Consider the following 24,212-nt stretch of genomic DNA (forward strand, 5'->3'; position numbering starts at 1 on the left):
AGGTTTTGACACAGTCTCCCATGACATTCTCATAAGCAAACTAAGGAAATGTGGTCTGGATGAAATTACTATAAGGTGGGTGTGTGATGTTGTTGACATAATCTGTAACCGTATAGATCCTTGTTGCAACCACTGTTATATATTTGCAGCAAATGTTGTACAAAGGTTGTTGTGTGAGATGTCTATGGGAAGGTTCTAGTTTGCTGGGTATGATGATACTATCTGTGTGTGAGTATCGTTTTCAGAGCTGAAGTTATGAATATTGGCTCTGTACGTGTCTATTGATGAGTTCTGATTCCGAAGTAGCCTCAGTGAAGCATTGGCCAGCTTCTTGAGAAAGGAATTTGCAAGTTAAGAGCCCAGTCAAGAAACATTTAACTGACAACGGACCTTGGGAGACTCCAATCCGCATGAGAAGTCTTCCTGGGAACGCAAGGTAGCATGTGAGCCAGGCTGCCACCTGTAAAGAAGTGTCCTTACATCTGGAAGAGACTGTAGAAGGCAGCTGCCTCATCTCCATCTTGTCTTCATTCATCCCCATAACGAGTGGCACTGGTGGTGATGTGGGAAACTGAGTGTCTGAGGGAATTGCTTGTGTGACTTGTGGTTAGCCAGTGGGGTGAGACCAAAGTCCTCTCTGTCTGGCTAGTTTGGTGCCTTAGAAGTGAAGAACCCCCAGCCTGGGGCTGTGACTGCCCTGCTCTGAGCAGTTTGTCCTGAATTGACACTCTCAGTTGTGTCCCACCAAAGCCAGCATTGTTACAGGGTGCACAACCAGTTACCAGTGGTTTGCTGTCAGTCTGGGAAGGTGTATCTAGTGGGTCTACCTGGGATCATGGCTGGGTCCAGTACTAGTCAATATTTTCATTAATTACTTGGATAATGAAGCAGAGATGCGCTTATAAAATCTGCAGGTGACACCAAGCTGGGAGGGGTTGCAAGCACTTTAGAGGGCAGGATTAGAATTCAAACTGACCTTGGGAAATGGAGAATTGGTCTGAATTCAACAAGATGAAATTCAATAAAGGGCAAAGCACTTCATTAGGAAGGAAAAATCAGAAGCACAACTACAAAATGGGGAATAACTGGCTAGGTGGTAGTACTGCTGAGAAGGATCTGGGGTTATAGAGTATGACAAATTGAATATGAGTCAACAATGGGATGCTGTCATAAACAGATAGTTAAGGGTTAGTGCCTCTTTTACCTGTAAAGGGTTAAAAAGCTCAGTAAACCTGGCTGACACCTGACCAGAGAACCAATGTGGGGACAAGATACTTTCAAATCTTGGTGGAGGGAAGCTTTGTTTGTTTTCTTTGTGGTGGTGGTGTTCGCTCTCGGGACTGAGAGGGACAGGACATCAATCCAGGCTCTCCAAATCTTTCTGAATCAGTCTCTCATGTTTCAAACTTTTAAGTAATTAGCCAGGCAAGGCGTGTTAGTCTTATGTTTGTTTTCTCAACTTGTAAATGTTTCTTTTTGCTAGAAGGATTTTACCTCTATTTGCTGTAACTTTGAACCTAAGGCTGGGGGTGGGGACCCTTTGGTCTAAAGGAATCTGATGACCCTGTAAAGCATTTTCCATCCTGATTTTACAGAGATAATTTTTACCTTTTCTTTCTTTAATTAAAAACTTCCTTTTTAAGAGCCTGATTGATTTTTCCTTGTTTTAAGATCCAAGGGGATTGGATCTGGACAAACCAGGGATTGGTGGGGGGAAAGGAGGAAGATGGTTAATTTCTCCTTGTTTTAAGATCCAAGGGGTTTGGATCTGTGTTCACCAGGGAATTGGTGAAGTCCCTCAGGGCAACCCAGGGAGGGGAAAGTTTTGGGGGGACAGAAAGTGCCCCAGATACTGAAATTCTGGGTGGTGGCAGTCTTACCAGATCTATGCTAGTAATTAAGCTTAGAAGGGTCCATGCAGGTCCCCCACATCTGTACCCTAAAGTTCAGAGTGGGGAAAAAACCTTGACATGGTAAGCAGCGGTTTGGGATTTATTTTGGTGTGGGAGGGATAGCTCAGTGGTTTGAGCGTTGGCCTGCCAAACCCAGGATTGTGAGTTCAATCCTTGAGGGGGCCACTTAGGGATCTGGGGCAAAAATCAGTACTTGGTCCTGCTAGTGAAGGCAGCGGGCTGGACTCAATGACCTTTCAAGGTTCCTTCCAGTTCTAGGAGATGGGTATATCTCCAATTATTACTTTATTACTATTACTAACCAAAAGCCAGTGGGATTATTTTTTTCCTCTCCTTTCTAGCTGTTTGGAAAGCAGCCTGAGGGCAGAGCTGTTAAGTTTTTTTAACAAGGGTCTTTGTTAAAAGGAGGCTTCAAGCTGTGAGCAAGCAGCCAGCAAAGGGAATTTACAAGCTGAATTGTTTTCTTTCTTTCTACCTCTCAGGTATAGCTAGTTAGAAAGTCTCTGTTAACGAAGCAGCCCTGAGCTGAGTGCATCCCAGTCAGTGAGCTGCAGAGGGATGTGGCCAGCACAAGAAAGCAGGAAAATGAGTACCAAGGAAGTAGTTAAACAGGAACTGGCTAGGCTGGACACAGAAGAGAAAGCCAAGGAGGCTGACCACAGAAGAGCTGTGGAGATAAAACAAAAAGAGATGGAAGAAAGGGAAAGAGAGAGAAAGCATGAACTGGACTTAGCCAAGGCTAAGCAGGATGGACCAGCCAACCCTAACAACCCTTCTCCAGGTACTGTTTCCCATCCCAGAAAATTTCCCACCTACAAGGCAGGTGATGATACTGAGGCCTTCTTAGAAAATTTTGAAAGGGCCTGCCTTGGGTACAGCATCTCTGCAGACCAGTACATAATGGAGCTGAGGCCACAGCTCAGTGGGCCCTTAGCAGAGGTGGCGGCTGAAATGCCTAAGGAGCACATGAACGATTATAAATTTTTCAAACCAAGGCCAGAATCAGAATGGGGCTAACACCTGAGCATGCCCGTCGGCGGTTCAGAGCCCTAAGGTGAAAACCAGATGTGCCATGTACCCGACACGCCTACCACATTGGAAAGAATTGGAAGGCCTGGATATCAGGAGCAAGTGCTAACTCTCTGGAAGAGCTGTCCTTCCTAATGCAAATGGAGCAGTTCTTAGAGGGTGTTCCTGAGGAAATAGGAAGGTACATCCTAGATGGGAAGCCCAAAACTGTAACTGAGGCGGGGGAGATTGGAGCCAGATGGGTGGAAGTGGCAGAAAAGAAAAAAACTGCTAGCAAGGGGAGCGAATATCAGAGGGGGCAAACTGAAAATAAACCCTACCAGCGGGGGCAACCCAAGATCCCACCTACAACCCAAGGAAAGCCCCAGACACCCTAACTACAGACAGTTAGTTTAACTTCTGTGCCAGGGAAGATAATGGAGCAGGTAATTAAAGAAACATCTGCAAACACTTGGAAGGTGGTAAGGTGATAGGGAATAGCCAGCATGGATTTGTAAAGAACAAATCGTGTCAAACCAATCTGATAGCGTTCTTTGATAGGATAACGAGTCTTGTGGATAAGGGAGAAGCAGTGGATGTGGTATACCTAGACTTTAGTAAGGCGTTTGATACAGTCTCGCATGATATCCTTATCGATAAACTATGCAAATACAATTTAGATGGGACTACTATAAGGTGGGTGCATAACTGGCTGGATAACCATCTTAAGAGAGTAGTTATTAATGGCTCCCAATGCTGCTGGAAAGGTATAACAAGTGGGGTTCCGCAGGGGTCTGTTTTGGGACTGGCTCTGTTCAATATCTTCATCAACAACGTAGATGTTGGCATAGAAAGTACGCTTATTAAGTTTGCAGACGATACCAAACTGGGAGGGATTGCAACTGCTTTGGAGGACAGGGTCAAAATTCAAAATGATCTAGACAAATTGGAGAAATGCTTTGAGGTAAACCAGATGAAGTTCAATAAAGACAAATGCAAAGTGCTCCACTTAGGAAGGAACAATCAGTTTCACACATACAGAATGGGAAGAGACTGTCTAGGAAGGAGTATGGCAGAAAGAGATCTAGGGGTCATAGTGGATCACAAGCTAAATATGAGTCAACAGTGTGATACTGTTGCAAAAAAAGCAAATGTGATTCTGGGATGCATTAACAGGTGTGTTGTAAACAAGACATGAGAAGTCATTCTTCTGCTCTACTCTGCGCTGGTTAGGCCTCAACTGGAGTATTGTGTCCAGTTCTGGGCACTGCATTTCAAGAAAGATGTGGAGAAATTGGAGAGGGTCCAGAGAAGAGCAACAGGAATGATTAAAGGTCTTGAGAACATGACCTATGAAGGAAGGCTGAAAGAATTGGGTTTGTTTAGTTTGGAAAAGAGAAGACTGAGAGGGGACATGATAGCAGTTTTCAGGTATCTAAAAGGGTGTCATCAGGAGGAGGGAGAAAACTTGTTCACCTTAGCCTCTAATGATAGAACAAGAAGCAATGGGCTTAAACTGCAGCAAGGGAGATTTAGGTTGGACATTAGGAAAAAGTTCCTAAGTGTCAGGGTAGTTAAACACTGGACTAAATTGCCTAGGGAGGTTGTGGAATCTCCATCTCTGGAGATATTTAAGAGTAGGTTAGATAAATGTCTATCAGGGATGGTCTAGACAGTATTTGGTCCTGCCATGAGGGCAGGGGACTGGACTTGATGACCTCTCGAGGTCCCTTCCAGTCCTAGAGTCTATGAATCTATGAATCAGTCCCCCGTAGGATATACCAAACCAGCCACAAATGTAAACGTCTGTTTCACCACACTGGCTAAGAAGAAGTCAGAAAAGTAGTTTCCCTAGGCATCCCAGTCCTTGTCTTACCACCAAAAACACTGGATTCAGAGATGAGTGGTTCTTTACAAGCAATCTCTTCAACTAAAAGGTTCTTCTGATCACAAAGGACCAGCTACACACCCAGATCAAAATATAACTCAAACCTTACCCAAAAATCACACTGATGCCAATCCTTTAGTATCTAAATTCTAAAGGTTTATTCATAGAAAGAAAGAAAGATGAGAGTTAAAATTGATTAAAGGGATCAAATATATATAATAATTGCAAAGTTCTTGGTTCAGGCTTGTAGCAGTGATGGAATAAACTGCTGGCCTAAGTCAAGTCTCTGGCTGCTTCCAAATCATTGGAAGGTTCTCAATTCCTTGGCTAGAATGCTTCCACTAATATAAGTTCATAGTCCAGAGGTTGGAGCAGAAAAAAGGCAAAATGGAGGGGTTTCCAGAGCCTTTTATATCTTCAGCCATCTGGAGGGAAACCCATTGTTTCAAACAAAGCCCTCAGCACAGCTAGTGGAAAATTACGACTGACAAGATAGTGTTTGGAGTCGTATGGGTAGGTCACATGTCCACGCATGAAGGTTTGGACACAGTAGAAGCCATTAACTATACCCCAAACAGCACTTGCAGGACAGTCCATTCAGTGTAGATGGGCATCTCCTATGGTCCATTGTCAGCAAAGTGTTTCTTGATGAGCCACTTAATTTGAATAGTGCCTCCAAGATGTGCTGGCTAACTATCTTGCAGGCGTTACCCCAGCAGCAAACATTTGAAATCCAGGTATGGAGCCAATATTCATAACTTGAAATACAAAAATGATACAGATAGCATAATCATAACCTTTCCATAGACATCTTACATGGCACATTTTGTACAAAATTTGTTGCAAATATATAACAGTGGTTGCAACAATGATCCATATGGTCCTATTTTAACCAGATAATATCACAGCGGAGTCCTCTGGATCTTATTGACGACTCCAGGGAGGTGGCCTTAAAGCAGAAGGGGAATCAGTGGCTGAATATGTGAAGTGCTTTAGGGCCACCTCCCAGAGAGCCAGGCGGCACAGAAAGATTGGTGTGAGCGAAACACCTGCGAAGCACCATTCCCAGGGAGCCCTGGGATGGGTTCTCTGCCCTGGGAACAAGCACAGAATGCAGAGTTCATGGGACGGGCCTTCCGGGACTGCAGAAAGGGTTATGGACAGTACCTACCACAGGAAGGCTGCGTCCCAAAGTGCACAGAATGCGGTTAAAGGCCGATCGCAGTCCTCAGGCCACCAGGAAGATGCTGCGCTGTGCTGGGGAGGGCTGGAAGTCAGTCCCTCCTTGCGCTGGTGACCCCATGGCCTGGCGATACCACACTAATGAGCAAAGGGTTAATGCAATTCAGGCTGCGTTGCAACGTCACCAGCAGCTCTTTTTCAGCAAGCTGGGTCTGACTGACACATTGGTCCATGAGGTCAGTGCTGAAGGGCCACAGCTTGTCCCAGCCCAGCCGGCCGGCTGGCTGGTAGAGTGTGGGAGCGTGGTGATGGGGTGCTAGCAAGCGTGCTGGAATTGGGGACAATTAGTGGGTCTAATAGTCCTTGGGCTTCCCTGATCCTTGTGGTCCCCAGAACAGATGGGATGATGAGGCTTTGTGTTCATTACAGAAAACATAGTGCTGTCACAGTGCATCCCCCAGGCCAGCATGGATGACAGGCTGGACAGTTTCAGCAGAGCAAAGGTTTCGAGCACCCTGGATTTAACCCAGGGGTATTGGCAGATCCCCCAAGTCAGGGAAACAGAGAAAAAATCAGTCTGCCTTGCTGATTTGGGACTTCTGGAGTTGCAGGTGTTACCATTTGGGTTAACTGATGCTGTCTCTGCCCCCAGGCCCCCCACCTCCCTTCCTCCCTCAGCCCCCCTCTCCCCCTGCCTCCAGGTGCCCCCAGCCCCCTCTGTCTCCCTTTCTCCCTCTGCCCCCAGCCCCCTTCCCCTCTCTGCTGCAGTGACTGGATGAATGTGGAAAAATTGGACAGAGTCCAGCGGAGGGCAACAAAAATGCTTAAGGCGCTGGAGCACATGACTTCTGAGGAGAGGCTGAGGGAACTGGGATTGTTTAGTCTGCAGAAGAGAAGAATGAGGGGGGATTTGATCGCTGCTTTCAGCTTCCTGAAAGGGGGTTCCAAAGAGGATGGAGCTCGGCTGTTCTCAGTGGTGGCAGATGCCAGAACAAGGAATAATGGTCTTGAGTTGCAGTGGGAGAAGTTTAGGCTGGATATTAGGAAAACCCTTTTTCACTAGGAGGGTGGTGAAGCACTGGAATGGGTTCCCTAGGGAGGTGGTGGAATCTCCTTCCTTAGAGGTTTTTAAGGTCAGGCTGACAAAGCCCTGGCTGGGATGATTTAGTTGGGGTTGGTCCTGCTCTGAGCAGGGGGTTGGACTAGACACCTCCTGAGGTCCCTTCCAACCCTAAGATTCTGTGATTCTGTGACTGGCCGGAGCTGGCCCTGGGAAGCAGGGTGAGGCAGCACAGGGAGATGTACCTAGGTGCCTGCAGTGGGGCTGGGCAGGGAGGCCCAGGCCATGAGGGGCTGTGGGGGAGGCAGGTCAGGCCATACATGGAGCATGTCCCTAGGGCCCAGCCCATGCACCGTTACTCATGCTATTCCCGGTGCAGTCAGAGTGTCTCCTGTCCAGGAACCATCAGGGCCTGCTCCTGAGGGGGTCAGTCCTGGTTCTATACAGATCTTCCACAGGGTGCTGCTGTCTTTACAGGTCTCAGGGCTGGCGTTCCTGGTCTTGGAGGCGAGGGGTATTGCAGAGCTTCAGCATTCGGAGGGTGATCCTGCCTTCACGCCTTTCAATGCAGGCCGATTAGTGAGAGATGCTCAGAGAGAGACGGACCGTGAGAGGCTACCCAGTGAGAACGGTTCCTCAGTGGGCTGCAGGGCGGAGAGCAGGGCCGAGCTGCTCTGGCGGAAATGACAGCCCTAGCTCAAAGCTTTGAGGAGCCGGGAAATGACCCTTGCTTCAGCGTCGTCTCAGCCCTGATGGAGGTGGGGGGCGCAGAGCTGGCTCTGGGTCTGTGCGGGGCCTGCCCTTGGCTACACGGCCTGTGGCAGTGCCTCTAGGCTCCTAGCCCTAGCCAAGAGACTCGGATTGGCAGGGCTGGGGCTACCACTCTGAACCGTGCTGAGCAGGCAGGACTTGGAGTCTGCGGCTCAGGCTCTGACGTGTGGGGGGTAGGAAGCTCGCTGCCACGGGCTGCGGGGTGTACCCAGGGTCGCAGGGTGGCTCTGGTCCCACGCAGGAGAGAAGTCTCCAGGAGAAGTCAGCGGGAGACCGTTGGGTGGCTGACACACGAAAGCATCAGTGTTTTCAGATCACAGTTTGCTGAGTGCAAGCTTCTTTCAAGCTGCCTGGTAATCAGATCTGATGGAGGGCACGCCTGTCCTGTGGCATTCACCCTACGCACAGTCGGGGGCTGCATGGAGCGGGCCAAAGTGCTGACCTGCTTCGCTGCTCTGCATGCCAGCTCGCCGGTGGCCTGGCCTGCTGGTACAGCTTTGGTTTCTCTTCAGCAGACCCAAGTATCAGAGGGGTCGCCGTGTTAGTCTGGATCTGTAAAAGCAGCAAAGAATCCTGTGGCACCTTATAGACTAACAGACGTTTTGGAGCATGAGCTTTCGTGGGTGAATACCCACTTCTTCAGATGCATGTGGTGGAAATATCCAGAGGCAGGTATATATATGCTAGCAAGCAAGCTAGAGATAACGAGGTCAGTTCAATCAGGGAGGATGAGGCCCTGTTCTAGCAGTTGAGGTGTGAAAACCAAGAGAGGAGAAACTGGTTCTGTAGTTGGCAAGCCATTCACAGTCTTTGTTCAATCCTGAGCTGATGGTGTCAAATTTGCAGATGAACTGTAGATCCTTGATGATGCGTTGGAGGGGTTTTAGCTGGGGGCTGTATGTGATGGCCAGTGGAGTCCTGTTGGTTTCTTTCTTGGGTTTGTCTTGCAGTAGGAGGCTTCTGGGTACACCAGCTAAAACCCCTCCAACGCATCATCAAGGATCTACAACCCATCCTGGACAATGATCCCACACTTTCACAGGCCTTGGGTGGCAGGCCAGTCCTTGCCCACAGACAACCTGCCAACCTGAAACATATTCTCACCAGTAACTGCACACCGCACCATAATAACTCTAGCTCAGGAACCAATCCATGCAACAAACCTCGATGCCAACTCTGCCCACATATCTACACCAGCGACACCATCACAGGACCTAACCAGATCAGCCACACCATCACTGGTTCATTCACCTGCACAACCACCAATGTAATATACGCCATCATATGCCAGCAATGCCCCTCTGCTATGTACATCGGCCAAACTGGACAGTCTCTACGGAAAAGGATAAATGGACACAAATCAGACATTAGGAATGGCAATATACAAAAACCTGTAGGAGAGCACTTCAACCTCCCTGGCCACACTATAGCAGACCTTAAGGTGGCCATCCTGCAGCAAAAAAACTTCAGGACCAGACTTCAAAGAGAAACTGCTGAGCTTCAGTTCATCTGCAAATTTGACACCATCAGCTCAGGATTGAACAAAGACTGTGAATGGCTTGCCAACTACAGAACCAGTTTCTCCTCTCTTGGTTTTCACACCTCAACTGCTAGAACAGGGCCTCATCCTCCCTGATTGAACTGACCCCGTTATCTCTAGCTTGCTTGCTAGCATATATATACCTGCCCCTGGATATTTCCACTACATGCATCTGAAGAAGTGGGTATTCACCCACGAAAGCTCATGCTCCAAAACGTCTGTTAGTCTATAAGGTGCCACAGGATTCTTTGCTGCTTTTTCAGCAGACCCAGTTTCTTCAGGGCTTCTTCCTTAGGGGCCCCGTGGCCTCCACACCAACGAGCAGCTGTCTTGGTTGCTCCTGAGGTCGCAGGTCTACAAACGCAGGAACCGAGCATGGAGCTCCTGAATTGCACCGTTGTATCACATTCCTGGAGCCCACAGATCTACACAGCCCTTCAGCTAGGGGCAGTGGTTCCCAAACGGGTTCGTGAATCCCTGGGGGTTCACGAAATCTTACAGGGGGTTCTCGGGAAAAAATTCCCTAATAGTGGACAGAGCTGTCCCTAAGGACCCCAGGCAGCCTGGGGCCAGCAGCCTGGGGCCCCTGGACTTCCAAGAGCTAAGCAGATCAAAGCAAACATCTCTATCACGCTGAGGAGATTTAAACTTCAAGACTTCTTATAAGAAATGGAAAGGGAAGTGGATAATTTTTTGCTGTTTTTAAAATTAAATAGGCAATGCAGACATGGGGCAGGGGAGGGGGAGATCAGGCAATGCAGCCATGGGGTGAAGAAGAGGGGGAGATGGGCAATGCAGCCGTGGGGGGAAAGAGGGCGGGAGATGGCCAATGCAGCTATGGGGGAGGGGGAGATGGGCCAATGCAGCCATGGAGAGGAGGGGGGGGAGATGGCCAATGCAGCCATGGGGGAGGGGGAGATGGGGCAATGCAGCCATGGGACAGGGGAGGGGGAGATGGGCAATGCAGCCATGGGGGGTGGGGGGGGGGAAATGGCCAATGCAGCCATGGGGAAGCGGGAGATGGGGCAATGCAGCCATGGGGTGGGGCAGGAGAGGGGGAGATGGGCAATGCAGCCATGGGGCGAAGAGAGGGGGGAGATGGGCAATGCAGCCATGGGGCAGGGGAGGGGGAGATGGGGCAATGCAGCCATGGGGGGGAAGAGGAGTGGAGATGGCCAATGCAGCCATGGGGGAGGGGGAGATGGGGCAATGCAGCCATGGGGCAGGAGAGGGGGAGATGGCCAATGCAGCCATGGGGGAGCGGGAGATGGGACAATGCAGTCATGGGGTGGGGCAGGAGAGGGGGAGATGGGCAATGCAGCCAGGGGGGAGGGGGAGATGGGGCAATGCAGCCATGAGGCAGGGGAGGGGTGAGGGGCAATGCAGTCATGGAGGGGGAAGAGGGGGGGAGATGGGCAATGCAGCCATGGGGCAGGGGAGGGGGAGATGGGCAATGCAGCCATGGGGGGGAAGAGGGCGGGAGATGGTCAATGCAGATATGGGGGAGGGGGAGATGGGCAATGCAGCCATGGGGGGAAGAGAGGGGGGAGATGGGCAATGCAGCCATGGGGCAGGGGAGGGGGAGATGGGCTATGCAGCCATGGGGGTGGGGGAGATGGGGCAATGCAGCCATGGGGGAGGGGGAGATGGGCAATGCAGCCATGGGGGGCGGGGGGGGGAAATGGCCAATGCAGCCATGGGGAAGCGGGAGATGGGGCAATGCAGCCATGGGGTGGGGCAGGAGAGGGGGAGATGGGCAATGCAGCCATGGGGCGAAGAGAGGGGGGAGATGGGCAATGCAGCCATGGGGCAGGGGAGGGGGAGATGGGCTATGCAGCCATGGGGGTGGGGGAGATGGGGCAATGCAGCCATGGGGGAGGGGGAGATGGGGCAATGCAGCCATGGGGCAGGAGAGGGGGAGATGGCCAATGCAGCCATGGGGGAGCGGGAGATGGGACAATGCAGTCATGGGGTGGGGCAGGAGAGGGGGAGATGGGCAATGCAGCCAGGGGGGAGGGGGAGATGGGGCAATGCAGCCATGAGGCAAGGGAGGGGTGAGGGGCAATGCAGTCATGGAGGGGGAAGAGGGGGGGAGATGGGCAATGCAGCCATGGGGCAGGGGAGGGGGAGATGGGCAATGCAGCCATGGGGGGGAAGAGGGCGGGAGATGGTCAATGCAGATATGGGGGAGGGGGAGATGGGGCAATGCAGCCATGGGGTGGGGCAGGAGAGGGGGAGATGGGCAATGCAGCCATGGGGGGAAGAGAGGGGGGAGATGGGCAATGCAGCCATGGGGCCGGGGAGGGGGAGATGGGCTATGCAGCCATGGGGGTGGGGGAGATGGGGCAATGCAGCCGCAGGGGGAAATGAGGGGGAGATGGGCCAATGCAGCCCTGGGGGGTGCAGCTGCAGCTGGGGCGAGGGTGTGGGGAACAGAGATGGGAGGAAGCCGGGAAGGGGGTGTTAGGCCTGAATAAAGATATAGCAGACAAAACCAGGTATGCCAACCTGACCAAAGTCAGGCTAACAGAGGTTTGTGGGTAATCCCCGAGTGGAAAACACTGAGAAGCAGCAGCATGGCTCACAAGCGCTGGGAAAAAGTGAGATAAGGGAGAGGCTGCATTCCTGGTATAGTACCAGATGTGCGGTGTTAGGAACAGGTCCTCTGAAGAACTGATAAGAAATCCCGGCCTGCCTGTTTTCACTCCTTGCTTCAGTTCTCTGTCTGTTTTAACTCCCCTGCATTCCTAACTTCTGGTGCTTGCTACGATATTGTTAATCACCTAACGCTGTAAAAGACGTACACTGAAAGCGTCTAGTTTCTCGTTGTCAGAAGAAGGGGGTGGGTTGCTCCGGTGAATAGATGACGCGATGGAGCTGTCTATCTAGGCTCATACTAAGCTGTAAGGAGCGGGAGACGAGCTGCTCTCTATTGATCGTGCACTTGTCGATAAATTGCTTTTGATCGGCCCTTGCTGGTGTTGCCCGTCTCTCTCGCGGTCAGACACCGAACTTTGCCGTGGGCGTTAGAGTCCCTGATGGGGGATGGGCTCCGGCCATGTGGGGGAGCGCTGGCTACTGGGAGGTGGGGGCCCAGGGCTGGGATGGAGGGAGGCAGCCGGGATGGGGGAGGGACGGTGCCTGGAGGGAGGGGGCGGGGCTGGAGCTGGGGGCGGGGCACTGGGTAGGGCGGCTCCTCCGCTAGGGATCTGGGAGGCGAGTGAAAGGAAGCTGGGAGGCGCCGGCAGGGGGCGCTGCAGCGGGGACAGTCTAGGCGGCGGCCGGAAGTGGCGCCAGGCTCTCTATGGTAGCCGGCGCGGAAGCGGAAGTGGGCGGCGGTAACCTGGTAACCGTGCGCGGCAGCCCGAGAGCGGGGAGCGGCCCCGGCCCGGCCCGGCCCGGCCCATGAGCGCGCCGCGCCCGGCCCGCCGGAAGCTGGTGCTGCACCTGGACCTGAACAACACGCTGGCGGCGCTGGACTCGGCCACGGGGCAGGGCCCGGGCGCGGCGCTGAACGGCTTCCTGTGCGGCGCGGCCTGGGGCGCGCCGGGTCCCGGGCCAGCGCCGCGGCCTTCGCGCTGTGGGGCCGGGGCGGGGCAGGGCCCAGCGCGGGGTCGGGCCGGGGTCAGGGCCCAGCGCGGGGTCGGGCCGGGGCAGGGCCGAGCGCAGGGGCAGGGCGGGGTCGGGCCGGGGTCAGGGCCTATCGCGGGGCCGGGGTCGGGTCAGGGCCCAGCGCGGAGGCAGGGCGGGGTCAGGGCCCAGCGCGGGGTCGGGCCGGGGTCAGGGCCCAGCGCGGGGTCGGGCCGGGGTCAGGGCCCAGCGCGGGGTCGGGCCGGGGTCAGGGCCCAGCGCGGAGGCAGGGCGGGGTCAGGGCCCAGCGCGGAGGCAGGGCGGGGTCAGGGCCCAGCGCGGGGTCGGGCCCAGCGCGGGGTCGGGCCGGGGTCAGGGCCCAGCGCGGGGTCGGGCCGGGGTCAGGGCCCAGCGCGGAGGCAGGGCGGGGGCAGGGCCCAGCGCGGAGGCAGGGCGGGGGCAGGGCCGGGGGCAGGGCCCAGCGCGGAGGCAGGGCGGGGGCAGGACCCAGCGCGGGGTCGGGCCGGGGTCAGGGCCCAGCGCGGAGGCAGGGCGGGGTCGGGCCGGGGTCAGGGCCCAGCGCGGGGTCGGGCCGGGGTCAGGGCCCAGCGCGGAGGCAGGGCGGGGTCAGGGCCGGGGGCAGGGCCCAGCGCGGGGTCGGGCCGGGGGCAGGGCCCAGCGCGGGGGCGGGTCACCAGCCGCCTGACCCTTGTCCAGGCCATTCTGGGAGCGAAGGCAAAAGAGGGTTTGGCGGAGGAGGGGGCGCTGCCCCAGCGTGCTCCAGGGGAGCGGTAGGGGAAGCACACGCGTGTCTGTTTGAAAACACGAGCAGGGCAGTGGGGGCTGGCAGCATGGACTGACCGGCCGGAGTCAGCCCCTTCCTCGTGCGCTGGAGGAGTCTTACTTTTCCTACACTCTCTGCATGGCCTAGGGGGGTGCTACGGTCTTCTAGGCTGAGCTCCTGTGTAGCACAGGCCCAGATCCCTCCTTTTCAACCAGGTCGGCTGGAGGTAGGCCATGAAGGGACTTGTAAGTGAAGGCACATTGCTCATGTTGGATGGGCTGGAGGAAGAGGAGCCAGAGGAGTGCAAAAGGGGGGTTGGGGGTGACATGGTCAAACCAACAGGTTTGCAACAGCATTGTGAATGGACACGAGCTGGGCATGATTGCATTGGCTAAGGCTAGAGAGCAGGGTGGTGCAGAAATGGAGATGAGACATTGGAGGAGAGTTTTAGCTGTGTGGATGGGAGGGATGCAAAAAACCACAGCAAGATGTGAACGGAGCTTGGAGGTGAGGTGCTTGGGAGATGTCCGACTCAAAGGGGATGCCCAGGTTATGGGCCCGACTGTCAGGTAGAATAGTGGACTTGTCCACAGTGATTGAAAAATGAGAGAGTAGGGAGAGTTTGGAGGAGAAGATTAAGGGCTTTATTTTAGCCATGTTGATCTTGAGCTGTGTGCCAGATATCCCCAAAGAGATGTTAGAGACAGGGAGAGATTGTTGTTTGGACAGAAGGAGATGGGTGAGGAGTAGACCTGTGATCAGCACAGAAATGGTAGTTGCCTTTGTTTTTGCAGATGAGATTACCTAGAGCTAAGGTACAGAGGGAGAAGAGCAGGAGACAAAGGACAGAGCCCTATGGAGCTCCCACAGAAAGGGGAGGGGAGATGAGATGAAGACCCTCTGGGGGTGCTGAAGTAACCACTTAAGAGACAGGAGGAGAACTTGGAGGGGTGGAGTCATGGAAGCCAAGGGAACACAAGGTTTGAAGAAGAGCATGCTCAATGGTGCCAACAGCAGCCAACCAGGAGGATGAGGCTGGAGCGCGGGCCCTGAAGTGTGGCTAGGGAGGGGACATCAGAGACCTTGGCACGAGTGAAATGCAAAAGGCAGAAGCTGGACTGCAGTGGGTCTAGGATGGGATTGGAGCGATAGCAATCGTAGACAGTATGTTCTATGGGCTTAGAGTGAAGAACGTGAGAACGGCCAGACTGGCCCAGACCAAAGGTCCATCCAGCCTAGTGTCCTATCTGCTGACCGTGGCCAATGCCAGGTGCCCCAGAGGGAGTGAACAGAACAGGGAATCATCAAGTGAGCCATCCCGTCGCCCATTCCCAGCTTCTGGCAAACAGGAGGAAGGAAGGAAGGAGACGGGGCAGTAGTTAGCGAGACGGGCGGGGGGGGAGGGGTCCAGGGTTAGGTTTTTAAAGATGGGAGATACCAAAGCATGCTTGCAGTATGCGGGGTCCAAGTGAGAGACTGTAACAGAGTCCCCGGCGATGCTCTGGAACTGCTCCCCACAAAGCCAGTCAGGACTTGGAGCATTCAGCATATGCCCCTCCATGTGCTTCCCACAGCAAGCCTGCCCCGGCGGGGTCCTGGGGAAAGCCAGACGGTCCTGCACCCCCACTTCGCAGTCATATGTGACTCTTAGCCAGCCAGTAAAACAGAGGTTTATTTAGATGACAGGAACACAGTCCAAAACAGGTCTTGCCGGTACGGACAACAGGACCCTCTTTAGTTAGGTCCATCTGGGGCCCCCAGGGAGCCCCGTCGGGCGCCCTCTCCATTTCCCAGCCAGCTTCAAACTGAAAACTCCCCCCAGCCTCTCACTCGGCCTCCCCCTGGCTCCTCCCCCAGCCTTTGTGTTCTTTGTTCAGTGTCCCAGACAGAGGTGTCACCTGGCCTTCAGCCCCCCTCCTGGGTTCTCAGGTTACATGCTCAGGTAGGTTCCTTTCCCCAATGCAGGCCATCCCAACTCCCCTGCAACCTTCCCAGGTCAATACTCCCCACTCAGCATTCACAGAACACAGCAGGAACATTCCCACTTCATCACAGAGGAAAAGAGTAAAGGAAGGTTTAGGGTGGGGATGGGTTGCTGGGGCAAGTAATGAGGTTAGAAGAGGAGAGCAGATGAAAAATCTTGGGACTGGAAGGGACCTCGAGAGGTTGTCTAGGCCAGTCCCCTGCACTAATGGCAGGACTAAGTGTCTAGACCATCCCTGAGAGGCGTTTGTCTGACCTGCTCTTAAAAATCTCCAATGATGGAGATTCCACAACCTCCCTGGGCAATTTATTCCAGTGCTTAACCACTCTGACAGTTAAAAATTTTTTCCTGATGTCCAACCTAAACCTCTCTTGCTGCAATTTAAGCCCATTGCTTCTTGTTTGTATCTGTGACAGGAGAAGGAGGAGACAGTGGTGGGAAGGGAAAGCTAGCTGAGGGAAGCAGGAACGTCCTCTCATCTCTCTGTTGGTTTTCTCTGGGAAGAAGTTGACAAAGATCAGTGTAGAGAGAGAAGTGGAGGAGGGTTTGAGGTGTGAGTCAAAGGTGGCGAAAAGGCAGCTGGGACTGTGCGGGATTCAATAAAGTTGGAGAAGTAGAGCTGTTTAGCCAGGAAGATGGTAGAAGAGAGATCCCATTTGTAATGGAGGCATTTAGCCAGGTCACAGGATTTCTGCCAAAGACATTTCACTGCACAAGGCAGGAGTGGAGGAAGCAGATGTTGGAGGAGAGGGACGGCTGAGGGTCAGCAGAGAGGAGCAGAAGAGTCAAGTGGGAGAATGAAACATGGAGAGAATCAGAGCCATCTCCATGGAAGAAAGGAAAGGGAGGGCAGCAGAGAAGTAGCCAGTGCTGGTGCACGGGAAGTCACAGAAAGGCCAAGTGATGTGGTGTGAGGAGGGGCTGCTGCAAGAGGTCAGGTGGTGGTTGGAGAGGGAACTTGGGAACAGCAAGAGGAGCGCTTGGTGAAGACTCAGTCGAGGGGACAGGCGCTTGGTGAGTTATAGTTTGTGTCACACATTGATTGGCCTCTGTGCCTCCTTATTGGGCAGTGTTGTTCTCTCCCCCCAGGAGCAGAGAGAGCGGAGCTGCCATACAGGAGCCACAGATGGGGGTCACTGTTCTATAGAGGTGGTTCCTATGGGGTAGGGCTGGGCCTTTCCTGGTGGAGGAGCTGGGAACGGAATAGTTATGCAGGGCCGGCGCTACCATTTAGGCAGCCTAGGCAATCGCCTAGGGCACCAGAATAATTGGTGGGCGGCATTTTGCTGGAGGGGGCGGCAGGCGGCTCCGGTGGAGCTGCCGCCGTGGTGCCTGCGGAGGGTCCGGTGCTCTGCGGCTCCGGTGGAGCTGCCGCAGTGGTGCCTGCGGACGGTCGGCTGCTCACTCTGCTCTGGTGGACTGTCCGCAGGCACCACTGTGGCAGCTCCAGCAGAGCCACGGGACCAGCGCGCGGGGTGGCGAAATTGCCATCTGCCTAGGGCACTCAAACCCCTAGCGCCGGTCCTGTAGTTATGGAAAATGTATTTCCCTTCCCCCACCTCCCTTCAGAGGGGAGGGGCTGCCGTCAGCAAGATAGCTCTCCTGTGCTGCAGGGCATGGCTCCCTCTAGCAGTAGGTGTGAAAGGCACCCTCTCCGGAGTGTGTCACAACTCTTCTCTTGCTGTCTGTTTCAGGTGAGTGGCAGTGGCTGAGCGACTCCCCCTCTTTGCTGCCTCCATGCCCTGGTGCTGTAAATTTCTATTCTCAGTATGGCCGCGATGCTACGTTCACGGACACAGAAGTGGGGCGGCCTTTCAGAAGTCTGCACACACACCACTTGCAGCTCCTGGAGTGGCAGGGCCGGCCGCACAAAGTGTTCTCTGTCCAAGGCGAGCATGCCAAGCACTACCACTTGATGCTGCCCTCCTTCTTCCACCTCCTGGAGACTCTGCACCGGGAGAGGAGGCACTTTGCTGTCGTCTTCAGGACCTTTGGCACAGACCTCCCCCGCATTCTCCATGCAGTGCACTGTGCCTTGGAGGGGCAGCACCCCCAGTTCCCTGCCCTGCGAGACCTCACGGTGGGTGCACCCTGGAGGGCCTCCCTGGAAGCAGAGGGCTGAGATCTTTATGGATTTTTTCCCCCCGCAGTAGCTTCTTTGAACATATTCTGAGCTGCCTTTCCAGGCAGCCCCGTGCTCCATAAGCCAGACTCCCACTCGAACTGCTGCCTTATTAAAATGCTGACCTTTGGGTAGCAGCAATTTACACAGCTTCTCAGAAGAGCCTTTTAGCTGGAGAGCGTGTGAGCAAGTGAGCGTTGGACAAATCCCTCCTGAGGCTTGTGAATTTCCATGTGCTTGTGCTCCTCATGGAGTCTGTGTGTGGGAGGAGGTTGCCTATCCCTGTGGGCTGGGTTAGGTAAAGAGGATCCCTATGCCCTCTGGTATGGCCAGGGGAACCCTTTGCTTAGAGCATAGCTGGCAAAGTCACCCTCCCAGAGCAGTGAGTGGGACTAAAAACCCCAGGGGTCAAACTGGCTGTTTTGTGGTGCCTGTGCATGGGGTTGTGGGGGTGCCCCCACCTGTGTGCTGTGGGAAGTTAACCTTCTTCCAGAAATGGAAATCAGCTGCATGTGAAGGACCAAGCTGGAGGCTGGATTCTGACAGACGCAGCCAGCAGCTGTCTGCTTCCACTGCCTGGTGGGTAAACTCGTCAGGCTTTGACTGTTCCAAATGTCTCCCTCCCCTATGGGGAACTTCCCTTCTCTGCAGTGTGCTGCACGTGCTGTCTTTGGCACCGGAGGCTGTTGGGGAGCTAGCGGTTGTCACTGTTTTCCGTGTGTCTGGTTTGCAAACCTTCCATCCTATCTCCTCTCAATGACGTTGCAGCTACCGGTGGAGCTGACTGCAGGCCGGATACGCTGCAGTCGGCGCGAGGTGGTGCTGAACCGGGGGCCGGAGCACGTTTCCACCAGGGACGATGGGAGGAAGCTGTACAGCTATTTCAGCTCCTTTCAAGGCTTGGGCGGCTTCCAAGACCACTTTGATTGGTGAGACCCAAGAGGGGCCTGGGACATGGCTTGAGCTTCTCTCCCACGCCTTGCACAGTTTCACCGTCCCTGCCAGCCCGCGTCTCGTCCCTCTGAGTCACACTCCCACATGCCACCCTCAGGAATTCCCCTCGCTCCCTGGGGCTCATGCTCATGGCTCGGCTGGTCTGCTGGCCTGTGGCACGCAATCTTTATTTAGTCATAGCCAAGCCAGGCAGAGCTAGCTTCTTCCCTTGTAAGCCCATCTCCTCCTGTCCCTCTTGCTCATCTCTGAACTCCTTCCAGCCGGTGACTCACCCTGGTAAGAAGTGCAGGCAGAATCCCTGATGGCTTGCCCCAGAGCCAGAGGGAGGACAGCTATTTTCCCCTGCCCCGTTTCCAGTCATCGCAGCGGAAGATGTGCTCCAAACCCAGGCCAAGGCTCTTGGGTTTGGGCTGACTGGAGCTCCTGAAGACAGTCTGAGCAGTCCAGGCCTGGGGCTGCTCTGTGCTTCAGGGAGCCAGCTCCCTGAGGGGCGCCTGTTGTCCCACTTGCTATATTTCAGGTGGGCCAGAAATCAGTTCTCCTCCCAGGGTGGGAAGCCCCTTTGGATTGACCCGCACGACTCTACTGTGCACCACATCTTCATCGATGACAACATTCGACTGAACGATTCAGACACCATCGTTTGTCCCCAGGTACTTAGCCCTGCCTTCCATTGGGCTTTCAGGCCGCTCCCAGGGACTCCCAGGCCCCCTTGATGGAGACAGTGGTGTGCTGGGCTCCTCTGCCCTAGACAGTCCCCGGAGAGTGCAGCAGGGTGGAACGGGGGCCAGGAGACTGGCCTCAGGGGGAACAATCCATGCATCTGTTGAGGATTAGAATGAACTCATTTGTTGGCACAAAACAGCAGGTGTTTTTTTTCCTGCACTTGCTGCATAGCTGTCTCTGTCCTCTGCTGGCATGAGTCACACGTACTCCCTGCTGGGGCCCAGTGGCCCGCCAGCCTGCCTCTGAGCGAGGCTGAAGCTTATTCACGTTGAGCAGCTTTCACACTGGAGCACGCTCGAGAGCAAAGAACATTTAGAGAGACAGGAATGGTCCTGGCCTGTCACTCGCTATTGTGGCACTGCTTGTGTTCGAATAGCAGCCTTTCCTTCCCAGCACGGTGTGGTGTGGGAGGGAGCGTGGCACAGCATCGGAGGGGCGGCAGGGCAGAAAAGTTAATTGGACTTTTCATCAACATGAAAGTCTCTCTTGACTATTGGCTGTCTTGTTCGTGATAGGGACTGTTATTGGCCCCAGGAGAGCCCTTAGCCGGAGGAGGTTGATTTCAGGTAAATAATGTCGAAGGCACTTTGTGGAGCGGGAGTCTCCTGCCTGCAGGCAGCTTCCCCCTGATTGTCGTCTGCCAAGAAGCCAGGTTCACCCAACCCGTTTGCTGAATGTCTGCTTCAGCCCCGTTTGCCTGCAGGGAATCTGTCCCTTCTCCACCCCGAACCGAGGCCCCAGTTCAGGTTGGCTGCTCTGTTTGTTTTACGGAGCGATGCTCTGGAGGTGACTAAGGCAGCTGCCCGTTCTCTGACTCCAGAGCAGGCTTGTTGGGCCGTGGCTCAGAGAGAGGGCGCTCTAGCTGCAGACTCAGCTGGGCTTGGAACATGCAGCCGTGCCAGGTCTGTGTCAGCGCTCTGCTGACAGCTTGGCTGCTGCTGTGTGAGTCAGGCTACACTCCGGCTTGCTCTCCGCTGACTGTACCACCTGGGTAAGTGTCAGTGAAAGCAGCAGCTACCCTCAGACAGCCAGGGGGTGGGGAACAGCCATCTGCCTCCTGAAAAGCCTGATCCATGGCATGGGGCTGGGAGCTGCTGGAGCCATGCAGCAGCCTGCTCGGCTAATGGAGGGTCAGTTCTTGGCCGCGGTTTCCTGGGTGTAACTTCTCTGAAGTATGGCTTTCTCCCAGCTTGTATTGGGCTTCTCCCTCCCTCAGGAAAGGCTCAGCTTTGTGCTTTGAGGTGCCAGTTCCTGCCATGGGAGACTGGTGCCGAGTGGTGGGGAGGGAGGCTGGAAAGGGGGCTGGAGAAACCTGATCTCTTGTTGACACCATAACGGAGGAGGAGTGGCAGCTTTCTGCCTCTGCTATCCTCCCAGCTCTGGAGCAGGTCCATGCACTTCACCCTACAAGCAGAGAGGAGGAATGAAAGAACCAGACTTACAAATCGAACCCTCTCCAGGAGGTCTGCTCTTCATCTCCTGGCAGTGCACTGGTGCAGAGGGTGGTCCCAGCACCTCCTGTCCTGCTGCTCTCCGGCCCCTCGCACCTGCCATTCCTCAGGGATAGGGTATAAGCCTCAGCTTCACCGTCCCATCTTCTCTTTTCCCCTCTGCAGGTGTTTTCAGAGAGAGGAGGCAGTTGCGCCAGGCCAGCTCCCACCTCGGAGCTGTTCGATGTCTGCCTGGTGCAGACCAATCTCCTGGAGGCCATTGCTGATGAGAGCTATTTCCTCCGCTGCGTGAGAAGGTGTGAGGAGAACTATGAGCGCTACCTGGCCAGTGCTGAGAGCCAGCTGAGTGACACAGAGTAGAGTCACTCTGGACCCAGCAGCTGGAGGGGGACTGGGTTGCTCCCAGTGTGCAGCTGTCTGCAGTTTGATTCCTAGGCTGGGCCCCGGGCCCTGTTGCACCCACATTCCAGTGGAACCAATGCACTTGCTTTTAGCTGTCCTCCCCTTCTTCCAGACAGGTGTGTGCTTCTGAGCTGGAGGCGGGACGCTCCAGACACCCTTCCGAAATGCAAGTGTCTGCCTGCTGTCCTGCAGGAGGAAGCTGCTTTCAGCCACGCCCAGGCTCAGCAGCATGTTCTCCACTCTGGATGGGGTTTGGGGTTTTGGATCTTGCCTCTCGAGATGCCTGGCTGGGCAGTGCTCCTGTGGGTGATCGGTGTCGTCTCCACCTTGGCTCAGAGACGGTCCCTTCCGCACAGTTATGTTTGCGCTCTAGCTGTGCTGCAGTACAAAGAGTTGTCGTCATCCTCTGCTGTGTTTTCCTTCCTGCACTAGGGCTCTTGCGTTGTACGGGCCTATTTCCTTAGAATATCAGCGTGCGTGTAACATCACCCCTGGGCAGCTGGGGTAATTCCTCAGGGCTGTCTTCACTCAGACCTGGCTGTGTGGCAGTCCACAGCATGTCTGCAAGTAACAGGGTAATGCTCTGCGTCGCTTCTGAGGGGAGACTCCTGCCACTTGGCTCCCCCCCACCCCCCGTGCAGATGGAGCAGCGCCCCTAGCGGGAATGTTGCTAATAGGACTTTGATAAGGGGATGAAGATGGGGACGCAGTGACCTTCGTTCTAGTCCTGTCTCTGACCTGCTGCGTGATCTTTGGCAAGTCACTTCCCTTTCTGCTCTTCCTGTGTCCGTATGCTACCTAGCTACCTCTGTGCTCCAGCACTTGTGTGGGGCCTGCTCTCTAGTCTGCTTCGGCACAGACTGTGCCATCTCCTCGGGCTGTTCTGGCAAAGACCTCTGAGGAGATGCAGAGGCCAGAGTAAAAACCCAGTGAGTGTGGTGTCCTGCTTGGAGCTACAGCAACTCCTGGGGCTGAAAGGGGCTGGGGCGAGAGATTCGCTGTCAGAAGTGCTAGCCAAGCTAGCTCACGCTTGTGAAGTGCCCTTTAGAGTCCTGGGGAAAGTGACGCTGAATCTGAGTCCAGCTGGGTGTCCATTAGAGGGGGTTGCTGAAGGACTGAGGTCAGGATGCCTTCGGCGTGTTCACGCCTCTGGGCTGATGAGCTGCAGTGGCCTTGCACTCCAGGATCCAGCTGTTGTGCTGGATGGAGCACTGTTCTGTGGAGCACTCTGCTTCAGCACGCTGGGGTGGGGCCTCAGCTCGGGCAGAGTCAGACTCTGGAGAAGGTGGAACTCAGGGTCAGCGTCCCAGGCCCCCATCTCCATTGGAGGGGGCACAGGAGCACCCCGAGGGGCATGCTCTGCCTTGCTTTGCAGTAAACCAGAATGTCTCAGGTGTTGGAAGCAGAGCATATGTGCCCAGCCCCATGGAGGCTTCAGCTCTAACCTGACGAAAGGGGATGCCAGGTTACGCTGGTAAGCAGTGTCTCTGACAGGAGAGCATTGCTGTTGTGGAGTGTTGTATCAGAGATCCAGGCACCCCCACCTGTATGCAGAGATGAGTGAATCGAAGCTGCACCTTCCTGAGGGCCCGTGTAGCTGTGCACCGGATGCCCTGGTGCCTGGGGAAAATCCCTAGTACAGCCGGGTAATTGGTGAGTGTAGGTTCTGTTGGCAGAGACCCCTCCCCAGACTAACCTGAGGGGTAGCTAGGCTTGGCAGGACCAGATTGTGTTAGTAAATGGCCATAAACCGATTCTCATACACACACACTGTTGTGAAAATCCAGCCATCCATTGATGATAATCAGGAAAAGCCAGAAAACTGCTGCATGAGAACTTTGTTTAACCTAAAGCTGGTTACTTTGTATTTTGATGGGCTGACAACACTGTGGTGTTATGGGTCTAAAGCTTTAACTGAATCTCAATGTCTATTGGCACTAATTCCCGTCTGCCCATCCCCATCATCACCTGCAGCTGGGACAATCTAAATGGATAAAAACTTACAAGACCCAGTGCTATTATCTATCAATTATGAAATACAGTTTGGCCAAGCCTAGGGCTGGCCACTGGGAGCCCTGCTTTCACAGCAGGATCTAGCTTCCTGCAGTTGTGCTGCTTGGCAGGGTGCGGTGAGTTGTATGGGCTTGTGGTGCCCATTCACCACCAATATGAGAGCCTGGCTCCACCAAAGTTTGGGGCCAGGTCTCTCCCCTGGCCCCACCTGCTGCCCCTGATAGCGCGCCTGCGAGCCTCCCCCAGAGCATCCTCCAACCCTGCCTACTGCCCCTGGACTATCTCCCCAGAGCGCCCCTCCTGCTGCCCCTGCGAGGCACCCCCAGAGCATCCCCTGGCCCTGCCTGCTGCCCCCGGAGTGTCCCCCCAGAACCTCCCTCCTGCTGCCCCTGCGAGCCTCCCCCAGAGCATCCCCAGCCCCTCCTACTGCCCCCGGAGTGTTCCCCCAGAGCGCACCTCCTGCTGCCCCTGCGAGCCTCCCCCAGAGCATCGCCTCCAGCCCCGCTTGCTGCTCCTGGGCAATTTAAAAGGGCCTGGGGCTGCCACCACGACCAGCACCACAGTGGAGCTAAGGCGGCTTCTTGCCTGCCCACTCCACTTCTGGAAGCGGCCAGCATATCTGGGGTGGGGAGCTGTGTCTCTGTGTGCTGCCCCCACCCTGAATGCCGACTGCCAACCATGGCACTGCTTGCAGTCCCGCACCTGCCAGGGACCGAGAACGCCGCAGCCCTGGAGAAGCCGCAGCCCGCGCCTGCCAGGGACAGAGAACTGTGGCCCCTGCAGGCTGCAGCCCCGGAGAAGCCGGAGAGAAGCCACAGTCCCATGTCTGCCAGTGCCAGGGACC

The 24,212-nt window shown here is 54.9% G+C and overlaps 1 protein-coding gene and 1 long non-coding RNA gene across 3 annotated transcripts; both read left to right on the forward strand.

The window, feature by feature from the left end:
• Positions 1-215: 215 nt before the first annotated feature.
• LOC115654896 lies at positions 216-9,890 on the forward strand. Its single transcript, XR_004001295.1, has 3 exons — positions 216-226; positions 2,454-2,456; positions 9,808-9,890. It is a non-coding gene; the product is annotated as an uncharacterized LOC115654896 (long non-coding RNA).
• Positions 9,891-12,757: 2,867 nt separating this feature from the next.
• Positions 12,758-23,274, forward strand: LOC115654888. Of its 2 annotated transcripts, XM_030569767.1 has the most exons (6): positions 12,758-12,918; positions 17,392-17,780; positions 18,591-18,751; positions 19,297-19,429; positions 20,018-20,068; positions 21,119-21,204. In XM_030569767.1, the coding sequence occupies exons 1-5, from the start codon at positions 12,768-12,770 to the stop codon at positions 20,060-20,062; spliced, it is 879 nt and encodes a 292-aa protein (XP_030425627.1). In that variant the 5' UTR covers positions 12,758-12,767; the 3' UTR covers positions 20,063-20,068; positions 21,119-21,204. The 2 variants fall into 2 exon arrangements, with proteins under 2 accessions (XP_030425627.1, XP_030425626.1); XM_030569766.1 differs by lacking the exon at positions 20,018-20,068 and having other exon boundaries at positions 21,119-23,274.
• The last annotated feature ends 938 nt before the right edge of the window (positions 23,275-24,212 follow it).

The sequence above is a fragment of the Gopherus evgoodei genome, chromosome 7 (genome assembly GCF_007399415.2).
Source record: "Gopherus evgoodei ecotype Sinaloan lineage chromosome 7, rGopEvg1_v1.p, whole genome shotgun sequence".
In the NCBI taxonomy this organism is placed as follows: domain Eukaryota; kingdom Metazoa; phylum Chordata; order Testudines; family Testudinidae; genus Gopherus; species Gopherus evgoodei.

Coding starts and splice junctions, on each gene's coding strand:
- LOC115654888 (XM_030569766.1), top strand. CDS start 12,768: ATGAGCGCGCCGCGCCCGGCCCGCCGGAAGCTGGTGCTGCACCTGGAC. Junction 17,781..18,590: donor CTGCCCTGCGAGACCTCACG/GTGGGTGCACCC, acceptor ATGACGTTGCAG/CTACCGGTGGAGCTGACTGC. Junction 18,752..19,296: donor TTCCAAGACCACTTTGATTG/GTGAGACCCAAG, acceptor GCTATATTTCAG/GTGGGCCAGAAATCAGTTCT.